A 13,841-nucleotide genomic window follows, 5' to 3' on the forward strand; every position below is an offset into this window, starting at 1 on the left:
CAAAAATACATAAATCATTTGGGGAGGGCACTTCTGCTGTATGCAGACGAATTAAATTAATTTTTTTAATAAAATATTTGTTTTATTATTTGATAATACAAGAAGTGTTTTCTTTTTTTTTGTTTCGTAATAACATAAGAAGTGTTAAAAACTGAAGAATTTTTTTAATAAATATATAGTTTCGTTTTTCGTGTCTTCCGTTCAGTTTCGTTACATAATCAACCGTGTTCACTTCCGGTAGCTTGATTTTTTTTCCGAGCAGTAAACTTGGACATTACCTAAAAATATACAAATTTATTTTCTTTTGGAGGGGGGGACTCGTTTTAAAGCTATATCTACCACAGTATTTTCTTTAATTTTCTATTTTTGAGCCATTATCGAGACTACTTCGACGTGATCCTCTCTCGTTTTTTGTTTAAAAGTAAAACTAGACATTAGTTGTGTTTTTTTAGCTAAATAAACTTTTAAAAATAAGTTGAACCACTAAAAACTTTCAAAGCTAGGTAGAAAACAAAGACTTAGAAAAATCAATTTTATTTTTTTAAAACAACAGTAAACAAGTAAAAATAGTTGTGTTCTCTTTTAAAAACAATATGTATTTCAATAACGGTCATAAAATGTGTTTTCTTTAATAATGGGCCAGTTTTCCTACCTAGCAAAAAATGAACGAGTTTTCCGGGTACGAATTTTCCCTGGACGAGTTTTCCTAACTTCCACAATGTGTGTCTTGATTATTACCAATCTGCAAGAGTATTTTAATTATCTGTGAAAAAAAAACTAAAATGACAAGCATCAACTAAAAACATGCCCATTTCTAAGGAGAACATAAATGGTTATGTGATCTAAAATATTCATTAATTCATTTTGTTTTTGTTTTCAACATTAATTGAAGAACAGCTGTAGCAGAATTTTCGAAGCGTCAATAATAGTTAATGATATTTTTGGTATAAAAAAAAACAACAATTTTATTCATGGGCTCATTAAAGAATCTCTCATCAGCAGAATGGTTCGATCTGAGTTGGATAGTGGTATGCTGCGGTTTGATTGGCCTTTATTTAGTTGTTGAGTATAATATAATATTTAGCTGGTGAGTATAATACATTTTTTAGCTGGTGAGTATATATTTAGCTGGTGAGTATAATACACTATTTAGCTGGTGAGTACGATACATTTGAAAAGACGTTTCAGATTCCAAATTAATTCTTTGCCAGCATATATTGAATTCCATTCTCTTTCGTTATAGGCTCGATTCTTCAATCTTTTACTTGAATTTTATTGCCTAACAAATCAAATACCATTCCAGACAATTACGAATATATCCCTGTCTTCATAGCGCCCAACTCGTAGCTGAGTGTTTAGTGCCAGCAATCATCTAGTAGATAGTCATAGGTTCGATTTCACTTGAGGTGAGTGCTAGTCTAGCTGCACTGGAGAACTATAATACAGTGAAACATTATGTCTGTGGAAGACTTCATAAAGTCTGGTATGTTTATGTGTTTATAGATTTGAATATACACGTTTCAATCCTCAACTAGTAAATTGGTCTGTTAAAGGTTTCAAACGTGAATTATTTTATTCTTGATTGGAAGTATGGGAACTATTAAATTAAATACTAATTTTTGGATGAAGAGAAAGTCCACCAGCTCAGATTAGCAGCAATACTTCATCCATTGGCGAATGGTGACTTGTAGAGAGTTGGAATAGTCTCTTACAGACTGATTGTCGAGAACAGATCTCTGACTGGTATATACAGGTCTGCAAGTTACGTACACTACTAAAAGGGAAGGTAAGGCAACCGAGTTGGCCTAGTTTTTGTTTGACTTGGTTTAGCTGGTGAATACGATACATTTGAAAAGAGGTTTTAAATTCAAAATTTATTTTGCAACATTTATTGAATCTTATATCTCTGTCTTTAGAAATAGCGCATTCTTCGTGGCTAAGTGTTTAGAGTCGCCAATCATCTAGGAGATAGTCTTAGGTTCGATCTCGATTTCAAGCAACTGTTAGTTGCACCGAAAAGCTGTGATACACTAAAGCACTGTGTTTTTCGATAACTTTTTAAGTTATGAATGTTGATATGTTTATATATTTGAGTATGCAAGATCTACTCCTAAACTAATTAATCGATTATTAACAATTTTAGAACGCAGCTACTAATGGGTCTAGCATGGGCTATATTTAGTTCAATTAGGGTTTTTTTTACAAGATAGTAAATTATTAAGTAATTATTTTTATACGTACAGACGCAATCATCAGTGTAGAGTGTGTGTCGAGAGAGAGAGAGAGACAGAGACAGACAGACAGAGACAGAGAGACAGAGGCAGAGAGACAGCGACAGAGAGAAATTCAACGAGCAGGGCTTTTTCCTCAGAACTGTTTATCTATGGAACACAATACTGTAGAGCTGCTTCCCAATTGATTATAACGTGATCGTTTATACGATACACATTATCCCTTATCCTTGAGTGGACTCCGAGCCTTAATAAGCGGTGACTATATTGTAAAAACAATGCCCCATTGAGTCACGGATTGAGCTCAGGTTAAATTGTTTGAATGCAAAAAATAATATTACAAAGTTAAATATAAAAAATATCCTATTTATGTTTACTTTATATCTCTCCCACTTTCTCATCTCTTCCCCCCTATCTCTCATTGACTCTCTCCTCTCTTTTCTTCTCTATCTTTCTCTCACTTTTTCTTTCCCTCTCTCTCTCTCTCTCTCTCTCTCTCTCTCTCTCTCTCTATCTCTGTCACTCTCTCCTCTCTTTTTCTATTTCTCTTTCACTCTCCTTCTGTCTTTTCTGCTTTCTCTCTCTTTCTCACTTTTTCTTCTCTCTTTCCCCTCTCTCTTTGTCTTACTTTATTAAATTTATTTTCGTCTCCCTCTCTCTTTCTCTTTCTCTCTCTCTCTCTGTATCTCTGTCTTTCACTGTCGCATTCTTTCTTTTCCTCTATCTTTCTCTCACTTTTTCTTTCAATCTTTCTCTATTTCTCTCTTTCTTCCCTTTTCACTTTCTCCTTCTATATTTTCCTCTCTCTCTCTCTTTCTCTCTCACTTTCTACTTTTCTCTTTTCCTCTCTCCCTTTCTCACTTATCCCTTCCCTCTTTTCCTCTCTCTGTCTCTCTCTTTGTCTTTCCCTCTTTTCTTTCTCTCTTTTCCTCTCTTCCTTTGTCTCATTTTTCTTTCTCTTTCTCTCTCTCTCTTTCTCTTTCACTCTCTCCTTCTCTCTATTCCTCTCTATCTCTGTCTCTTTCGCTTTCTCTCCCTTTCTCCTTCTCTCTTTTCCTCTCTAACCACAAATCAAAAAATATATTCTTTTCTTTTTTGTTACTTATATTAATTCCAATAAAACAAATTGACCACAGACACATATGGGCTACTGTGGTTTAGAAGCCAGGTTTATAAAGGCATGCTAATCGGGGAGAGGGGACGGATGCAGCAATAGGGCAGGTTGATTTGCAACTTTTTTTTCAGAAAATCAACATGGCACTGGTGATGATAGTTGGGATTTGATGTGATAAGAACAGATACCAAAAATTAGATTCCTATCTTGAACAGAAAATTGAGCATTTCATTTTCAAAATCGTGTAGAAAAATGCTGAGAAATCCTTCATTTTCATAGCATTTTACACAATACTGACTTTGAAATTTCACTATTTTTATAAAAAATCCAACTAAAATTTATATATTTTTATGAAATACATTAAAAGAAAAATAAATACATGAATTATAATTTTAATTATGAATCACAACTAGCCAATATCTCAACTTTTACTGCATTGATTAAACAAATATTGTAAAAAAAAAGCTAATTAGCAACTAAGTCTTTTAAGTTTCACAATTCAAAAAGATATGTGGAGATGTATTACACAATATAACAACTTGATACAAGTTACAGAACCGTGTATTTTAATTTTTATTAAACGCAATACTATAACCTTATAATAGAACTAAATTTTTCTGTATAATTTCCTTTCGAGGAAAATGAAGGTCTAATTTGCTGGACGATGACTTTGTAATAATGTGTCTATGTCTTGCTTCCTGCCCATATACAACTTTTTGAGAAAAATCAATCAAATTTGACGAGTGTGTGGCTGCAAAATTGATAGCAGTAATCTTTTTCATATTTTTTTTTGAGTTGTTCACTATTTCTTGAAAAAACAACACTAAAAAAATCAATTATTTGGAAACACTTATTTTTTTATTTTTGTGATGTAATATGAATAAAACTGACTATTGTTCGGATAAATTGAGAAAACTAATAAAATTTAATGGATAAATATTTATTTACCTAATGGACAAAATCGTTTGAATGCTCTCTTCTCTCACATCCAATTCGTTTAATCATGAGTTTATCATCGATATTATATTTTCCGGAAGTAGTGCAAAAGCACTATATTTTGAACTGTTTAAATGATCGGGAGGGGCACTAATTTTTTAAAATTCTACTTGAGGCAAATCTTGATAATTATTGATACAAAGTTTCCCCAAAGGACCAGTAAATATTGTTAGGGTTTTTGTTGTTTAAGCAATTAATTTAAAAATTACTCTAAATGGCAGTTCTTCTAGTGGAACCTGAAAATTGGAAAATTTGCATGTTTCATAATAGAGACAGATTATATAAAATAATATATTAGTATTTATTATTTTCCACAAAATAGGTGAATCTATAGAATTAATTTTACCTCCTTGTTAGGAGGACAAGTGCAGACTATGTGCCTTTTTGACAATTTTCTGTCTTGCACTTTACTGCAAAGTCATCACATCTCAAGACAGGAAATTTACAGCTACAAGAAAATATATCAAACGATCTGTCTAGCAGTTCCTTCATTCTTTTCACTTTGGATGCTGCTAAAGATTTCTTGTCAATTTGTTTGGCCCTCATAGCAAAATATATTGACCTTCTGTCCTATATAACGTTCCCCTAACAAGGGAAATAGCGGATTAACTGCTTGCCAAATACTAATTAATTCCTTAGCAATTAACTTAGAAATCTCACTACTTTTTAAGTGGGGGATAACTGTTTTCAAGGAAATAACTAAACTTGATGACTTGTCGTGAAGTTGAGGGTGCTGTTTCATCAAAACGACAAGGTGGACCAGCAAATTTTGTGAACCACTTGCTAAAACTGAACGTCGTGCTTTTACTGACATTCTAATCTGAAAAGTAAAATAAATAAATGGACTATAACTGAAGGAAACTGTTTTAGGCTATCTTCCAGTTTCATATGTAAAAAAAATAAGTGCTAGTTATAAGAAATAATGAAAACTTCGTAGATTTGAATTAGATGTATTTAGGAGAGAGGACCAAACCAAATCAGAGGCATAGTAGTGTTTAGTTTAGACATTTTTAGGTCCTCCTTCGATAACATGAATTTATCCATACAGAGATTCATTCTTGCTGTAGCTGTGCCATTTTAAGCGAATGTTTAGTGTTTAGAGTTTGAAAAACCAGTGCTTGTGCATCTATGTTACCATGCTATTTTAAGTAGTATTTTCAAGTTAAATTTAATTTTTATGAAAGTTTTGTTTATTAAATTGTTAGGTGAAAGTGCAAAATAGTTACAACACAACCTCATATCTTACCCATGTTAAGAATGACTTTCTAAATAATAAAGTTATTTTAGCACAATAGATGCAGAAATAACGAAAAACCTTTAAAGCTGTTTCCTTATTTACTCGTATTATTTTAACGTAAAAAAATGACATTATTTTTGCACCAACCTAATAGAAAAACAAATTAAAAAAGATAAAACAAATATGTTTAAATTCACTGCAGACACTTGAAATATAATAATATATATTTTAAACAAGTCTTATTCGTTTTTCCTTTCGAAATATTTAAGCCTAAATCGTAATGTTTTCAAATTAAATAATAAACAAACGTTAATTTTCAATATCAATAACGAGCGTGTTTTGCAACGGGGAAATCTAAAATGTTTCCCCTCCCCTTCCTTCAAAATGTTCCTGAAATGAAAAGGCGAACTTTAGTCGCTATTATTAAAAAAACAACAACATAATTTTGCCTTTACCGTTAATATTTATTTTATTAATTCATTATCTTCATTCAGTTTATTTAAAAATGTAGTTTAAAACATTCTAAATAATGATTCCATTTTCTTAACAGTACGGATTGTTTTGATGACGGGACGTTCTTGACAATTCACCGAAAAACTTTTAATAGCTTCAATTTTTCAACTTTTAAACTCATTTCTTCAAGCGAAGATAACGATTTTGAAAAAAATATTTCGTGTAGGTCTTTTTTATGTCAAACCCCAACTATCATCACCATTGCCTCACCGGGATTCCAAAATCGACCTGCCCTAATGCAGCAAGATGTCTGACCACATAACATTTCAATTTCCGCATGTTTCCACAGTCGGGAACACAAGGAGTGGGTAGGAAATTACAAAACTTAATAGTTCATATAAAGAAGCTATTAGAGGATAAGATTTTTCGGCATCACGGGATCTCCGCAGTGAAAAACTGGAATTTTGCTGATTGTTTGGGTTAGATTGGTTTGGATATTTAGATTAAGAGGGCACAAGAGCAAGAAGTTCATCATAGCACATTGCATTGAAGTACTTGTCAGAAAAATACAGGAATGCAAAATTGCAGCGATGAGACAGTTGGTGAAGCTTAGAAGACAGTAGGTTGTTTATTATATTAGATGCTATTTTTTAGCTTTGGGTAAGAGGTGGAGATGAGTTGCTGGTGCACCAGGTCAAATGTAGCAACAAAACTCCATGCATGAGTGAATGGTGGCTTTGTAGAGATATGATACTGTCAGATGAGATAATTTTCTAGTTCGATAGAGAGGGCTCATCTTCTTTGCAGCAGACTTGTCAGTATATTCTATATATTCGTTTTTGTTCATGTTTGTATTATTTGGATTCGGTGAACTACTCTTGAATGTTATTTTCACAATGTTCCAGTTGATGTAATCTTCAACCTTCTTCAGATGTCGAACTTGGGAATTTGTGTGGAGTTTCGAATGGAACCCTTTAATTAATCCACGAGGGTAGCATGTTCTTGTTTCGTCAGCCATGAGTAAGTAATCTAATATATAAACGGTCATCTGTCTGTCTGTCTGTCTGTCTGCCTCCATATTTTCAAACTCTATCTCCTCCGGAACTAAAAGTCGATGAGCGGTGCTTGGAGCCTCAAATAATTGAAATTCTTACGGACCGTTCTTTTATGGGTCTTTAGCTGGTTGAAATTGTTTTTTAAGAGGTCAAAAATGGGTCAAAATTTAAAAAAACTTTAATCATTATCATATCATAATCATACATTCACCTTAGTTTATTTTTAATTTTTAATCTGTGTCACGTTAGTACAGTGGTAACGTCACCAGCTTTGAATGCTACAGTTCTGGTTTCGATTCTAGCTGATGGCACCTAAATACTGCTTTTTTTTACTTTTGAAATCACGACTATATAATTATATATATAAAATCTGAGCAAATAAAAATTATTAGATTTAAGCGTATTTTACGCTCGGGCAAAGCCGGGCGACCATTCCACCTCCGCTAGTCTCTTTGTAATTCATAATCATACTTTTGAATGCCGCACGCACTGAGGATTGAAACTTCAACCACCAGAAAACTGAATTTTACCAAGTACTTTATTCACTACGTCACGGGTCCTCATGGAGTTCAACAAGATACATTTGAAGAAGGTCGGAGGATACATCGATTGAAATGTTGTGATAATAACACTGAAGATGAGAACAGTAGTCTGAAGAATACAAATAATAGGAATAATCCTCATTTCAAAAATAATCACATCTGAAGAAGTTCTATTAGACATGGCAATCGGTGGCTGGAAAGGTTTTCCGTAAACGAGCATTATCTTGGAAGCATTCAATGTAGTGATTCGTGCTGGCTAACTTGATTTATTTGCAAAATGTGAAGAATTAAAAAAAGGTAAAATTTGTTCTCAAACATCATGAATCTTCAACAGGCATGTTGTGCGATGAGAGTAGATAAAGGAACGTTGAATAATTCAACTCTAATTTATACATCTATAAAAGTAAGAATGTGTGTGTGAGGACACTTCTTAACCTATATACTCAACGAATTTTTTTATCTAGAGACTTGAAATTTGGTATATAGAATATTCAGACATGTGAACAATTTTTTAATATATTTTCATTCGGAAAAACGGGCGGCTAAGAAGGAAAAATTGAAAGATTGGTACGCTTTTTATCTGTTTGCTAACTATTTCACGAATGCGCATGCGTGAATAGTTCACATTACAGATTACTTATGTTAAAACATAAGTAGTTTGGAAACACATGTTAAAGAATGTGTCACGCTGTTCTAATGGTTATCGTACTTGATTCATTGTTTTTAGGATTTGGTTCCGATCTCAGCTCGAGTATTTTTTCTTTTTCTTTTTTTTTTTTTACTTACAAGAAGTGAAAGGTTTAGAAAAAAAAACAAACATAATAATTGCATGCACAAGTTTCAGTCTTTGTATTAATTCATGGGTATTTTCCTAAGATGTATAGCAATAACATTCTGAAGTTTCAATAGTCTATAACAATTTTGAAATTTGTACAAAAATGTCAGGAAACTTATTGAAGCCACCTTAAAAAAATGAAAAAAAAACTTTTTAAAGAATAAACCAATAAAGTGGGGGGGTCGATGATTATTCAGAAGAGAGGAAAGAAAGGAGAAAAGAATGCAAAAATGTTGTCGAATAAATTTTAAAAAAATAGTTGTACAAACTGTTTTTTTTTTTTCAAATAAATATGCTTATTTTCGCACATTTATTTTTTTTTTTTAATTTTCCGACCGCTCCGGGCGGCAAAATCTGATACTACGCCACTGGGTGCTCAGTTTCTAATACAAAGTTCTAGTAAATCAATTCCTCTATTGGAAACACTTAATGGAAACATGAAACCGAATTTTTGGCTGTATTGTTGGGAGGTTCTTTTCGCCTTTTTCATTATTTTCAGTAGATTATTATTGATTAGACACTCATTTACCAGTTTCTGCAAAAATAAAAAAAAAAATAAAAAAATTCAATATTTAAAGATTTTAAGAGTCACACAGTTCCTAATATAACTTAAGTAGAAGTTTGTGGTTGTTTCACGATAAAACTTGTTATAACTTAGTGTGTTAATGTTATTTTTAAAGTAAAAATAAGTTGTTGAGGTGTAAATTCCAAAATTCATTTCACTCTAAGTAATTTATGTGACTAAAATAGGAATTAACTACAATTAGTAAAATTGTCCTCAAACAATAACAATTAAACCGACTCTTCAATAAATCGGTTTCGTGTATCCGTCGAGTATTCCCAATATGGATGATAGATTGGCCAGAGGGTTTTATAAGTAACTGAGCACTCTCTAAAAGTCATTAAATATATATTTTTTTTACTCATGTTCACCCCTTACAAAGCATATCGCCACTTGGACGTAAGGAGCTACTATTTGTGGCCATGTCTAGGAAAGATAAACAAGATATCAGTACAGCCAGGGAAGCAGGCAGCAGGAAGGGAATTCCAAAGTCTAGCTGTTCGAGGGAAAATAACTATTAGAATAGAAAGCTTTCTGCCATTTAGGGACAACAACAGTGAAGGGGTGAGATCTTATTGCTTAGCGGGTTTGTTGGGGATATGTATGTCGAGGGGGTACAAGTGAAACAAGTTCATCAGAACACATTTCATTAAAATATTTGTAAAACAGGCACAGTGATGCAACATTGCGGCGATGGGACAGAGGCTGGAGCTTAGTTGATAAAGTGAGACCGATTAGATTGACCACTCTTTTTTGGACTTTATCTAAGAGGGAGAGAGAGAGAGAGAGAGAGAGAGAGAGAGAGAGAGAGAGTGAGTGAGAGAGAGAGAGAGAGAGAGAAAGAGAGAGAGAGAGAGAGACTAGTGGCAGATGCACCATCCCAGATGTGGCAACAATACTTCATACATGGGCGAACAGTGGCCTTGTAAAGGTACAGGATATTCTCAGGCGTGAGTAGTCTTCTAGCTCGATAGAGGGAACCCACCTTTTTTTGCAGCAGCCTTTGCAATGTTCTCTATGTATTTGTTCCAGTTCATATTGCCCGCAAATGTTAGGTCGAGATGTTTGAAGGTAGAATTCTCAGGTAGGGTGCTATTTGTCATGGATATAGACGATTGGAGAGGCGTTTTATAATTGTTAAAGGAGAGCAGCTTAGTTTTACTAGCATTAAAAGTTACCATCCATTTGCGGTCCCATTCAACTATGGTCTGGAGGTCATTTTCTAACAATTCTGCCATTGTCTTAGATTTATGAACAGCTGTTATTATAGAGCTTTGTATCATCAGCAAATATATCCATCTCAGACACAATATTTTCAGGGAGGCCGTTTATGAATATCAGGAGTAGTAATCGTCCCAGGATCGACCCTTAAGGCACTCCCGCATTAATGTTATGCTGCTTGGATGTGCATCCGTCAATGACAATCTGTATGCTTCTATTGTCTAAGAAGGGTCTAATTATATTTAGCATACGTCCAGTTATACCGTACTATTTAATTTTCATTGGAAGCCCTTTATGCCAGACTTTGTCAAAGGCCTTGGATATATCAAGGGCTACAGTTCTGGCTTCGCCCACCTTATCCAGTACATGGTAAATGTGTTCAGAGATGACTGTTAAAATATCTGCAGTAGAACGACATTACCTGAATCCATACTGTTTGCATCTCCTTCGATAGATTAAAAAAAATGAAAGATGACAAAAAATATAAAGGGTGTGTGCATTGTAAACTTTTTTTATCGATTAAATTTATAACGATTTTTATCGATTAAATATTGATACTGGTGTATATTGTGAACCAGGCGTGTCCTAACGTTCGCTCGGCTTTGGCCGGAACATGACATCAACAGCCAGATTATATCGTGCGTCGCCGATGAAATCATAACAATGCTATATAAAAGAAAATAACAAAATGAATAAATAGTAGAAACCAAAAACAAAACACAACCCATCGTAATTTAACATTTTATTATTCGTTTTTTAATAACTGTCACCGTAATTTGGTATTTTATTATTAGAAAAGTACAATCAGGCCAGTAGTTTCTAGTTAATTAGTAACATACGAACATTAACATTGTTATTTATATAGATAGAAACAAGTATAATTTTGCTGATTGTCGGCTATGTCGGGCGAATTTTATTAGGTTGGGGCAAAAATTATGTCATTTTTTGACGTTCAGCTTCATGTAAAAAAACGACATTATTTTTGCACCAACCTAATACGTTGAGGATATATACTAGTGAATAACAAAAACATAACACCTTCTACCTACACACACGCCCACACACACACACACACACACACATATATATATATATATATATATATATATATATATATTTAAATAAGGGAGTAGTCACCAACAATGTGTATTTTTTAACATTATTTTATTATTCCGTGTCTTGGTTTTTCATTGGGAATTATGTTTGGATCATTGTAATAATGTTTTTAAGTCATTTAGGGGATTTCCATAAGTATTGTTTTGGGTGATTTTCGTAAGCATTGTTTGGGAGATTTCCGTAAGTATTGCATTGGGGAATTTCCGTAAGCATTGCTCTGGGGAATTTTTATAAACATTGTTTGGAAAGATTTCCCGAAGTATTGCTTTGGAGAATTTCTGTAAGCATTGTTTGGGGTATTCCGTAAGCTTTGTTTGGGGAATTTCTGTAAATATTGCTTTGGAGAATTTCCGTAAGTATTTTTTTGGGTATTCCGTAAGCATTGTTTGCGGTATTCCGTAAGCATTGTTTGAGAAGATTTCCGTAAACATTGATTAAGGAATTTCCGTAAATTTAGATTGGGGGGGGGTTCTTTTAACATTGTTTGGGGAATTTCTGTAAACATAGTTTGGGGGATTTCCATAAACATGGATTTGAGCATTCATCATATCTAAGTTTATTCTTGTTTTTGTTTTTGTTCTTTTTTTTTTTAGCTGCTCCAAACTATAACCAATGCACACATGGTGGCATCTTTGTGGCGAAAAGAAGGAATTATACACAGGCCGATAATTGCATCGTATGCACGTGCGTGGGACGAAATAGATACAATTGCATCCCCGAAAAATGTTCACGTAAAGTTGTCATATTAATCAGTCGTTCCTGCAATTAATCCTTGTATTTATAAAAGTGTTAAAGTGCGCCCATTGATCACCGAAGAATCACTTTTAAAAAATTGCTTAAAAAATTGGGGAAAAAATGTTAAATTTATAATGATGATAAAAATGTGTGTTTTTCTTTTCTTTTTTTTGTATTAAGTTGGGGGAGAAATTTATTTTATATTTGGAAAGAAAATATCATTTTAAAAAAGGTTGTAGAAAAGTTAAAGTTTTATAAATTGGAAAAAAATATTAATGTTGTGTCGTAACACAATAGTAAAAGAAGAAAATCAAGGTAGGAATACGGGTATAACCAAGACCGTCTTAAAAGACAAGATGGCCGGTGAGCAAAAATAATTTAATCTGCTGACGTCATCACGGATAGTCCATACCGGTGACACCGGTAGTCACCGGTAGGCATTCGTAACGTCTTGAAGTCAGTGTAATATTTCTTTTTTTTATTAAAATGCTTTCACGGTGCATCGTTCCAACTTGCTGAGGAAATTATCTTAAAGGACCAAAAAGTGACAGTATTTTCATTTCCGAAAGATAAAGAATTATAATGCAGTAAAAAAAAAAAGATTTTACACCATCTCCATTCAGCAAAGTAAGTTTTAACGTGCTCCCCCCCTGTATTTAACACGATGTAACTATAATTTAATTCAATATTATCATCCTAAATGTTCTACCATTCAAAAGAAGAAGCTTCAAATAAATTGCTAATATTAAAAAAAAATTTTTTACAGCATACAAAACTAATGAAAATGCGAGACAACATCGACTCTTTAAAACACGATTTTTTTAAGCTGTTGACACACGTTTAAAAATCTAACAAAAATTAATTTTCCTGAAATTTTTCAATATTTAAAAATAAATTATGCCGGCTGATAAAATTTTTAAACTTTTTTTTAAAGCTAGAAAGATAAAATTTAAAAATACTTATTTTATATATATATATATATATATATATATATATATATATATATATATATATATATATATATATATATATATATATATATATATGAAACTAAACTAAAAAAAAAAAAAAAAAAAAAAACGCGCGTTCACTCGTGGTCTTAAACAGTCTTGGCCTTCGGGACCAGATCAAAGTGTAGTATCTGTTCTCCAGATGCTGCATTCTATTTCTTGTTCTCTTTCGGTGGAGGAGAAATCCTTCACGACTGAGACAATTTTTATTTTTGTACCTTTTCTCCACGTTAAAAAACGACCCTGGTGTCTAACTCTGTCCCGTGGGGAGGCATAGTAAATAAGTACAATTCATTTCATTAACGTAATTGGGTTTGTATTACTGTACACATAGATTCGAAAAAGTTGTCAAAAACAAATATATAACAAATAAATGTTATCAAAGGCAAGATAAGTTACTTTTCTACCAAATATTTTTCGTGTTTTTATTCAATGTAACATGTTTATTCAGCTCGAAAAACATAGTGTTTACCGATGTATTCGAAAATTCCAGATGGCGTCTGATTCTCTCTTTAACACGGTAAGTTTGGGATAAGGTGTTATAAATAAAAAAAACTATACAACATACTATTAAAAACCCGCCGAATATATGTCAACCTATGTCACGGTAACATATATTGAGCGAGTTTTTAACAGTATTTTATCCGGTTTTGTATTTATAACACTTTTTCCCAAACTTACCGTGTTAAAGAGAGAATCAGACGCCATCTGGAATTTTCGAATACATCGGTAAA

At 32.9% G+C, this 13,841-nt stretch overlaps 1 protein-coding gene across 1 annotated transcript in view; it reads left to right on the plus strand.

Annotated features, from left to right (window-relative positions):
* The window catches only part of LOC145291084 (uncharacterized), a 34,313-nt gene that overhangs the window by 8,059 nt on the left and 12,413 nt on the right, over positions 1-13,841 (plus strand). Inside the window, exon 3 of the mRNA XM_080136600.1 lies at positions 11,956-12,093. Within this exon, the coding sequence (XP_079992726.1) occupies positions 11,956-12,093 (138 nt within the window). The remainder of the gene's footprint in view (positions 1-11,955; positions 12,094-13,841) is intronic.

The sequence above is a fragment of the Euprymna scolopes genome, chromosome 12 (assembly GCF_053919585.1).
Source record: "Euprymna scolopes isolate OS-2025 chromosome 12, ASM5391958v1, whole genome shotgun sequence".
Lineage (NCBI taxonomy): Eukaryota > Metazoa > Mollusca > Cephalopoda > Sepiida > Sepiolidae > Euprymna > Euprymna scolopes.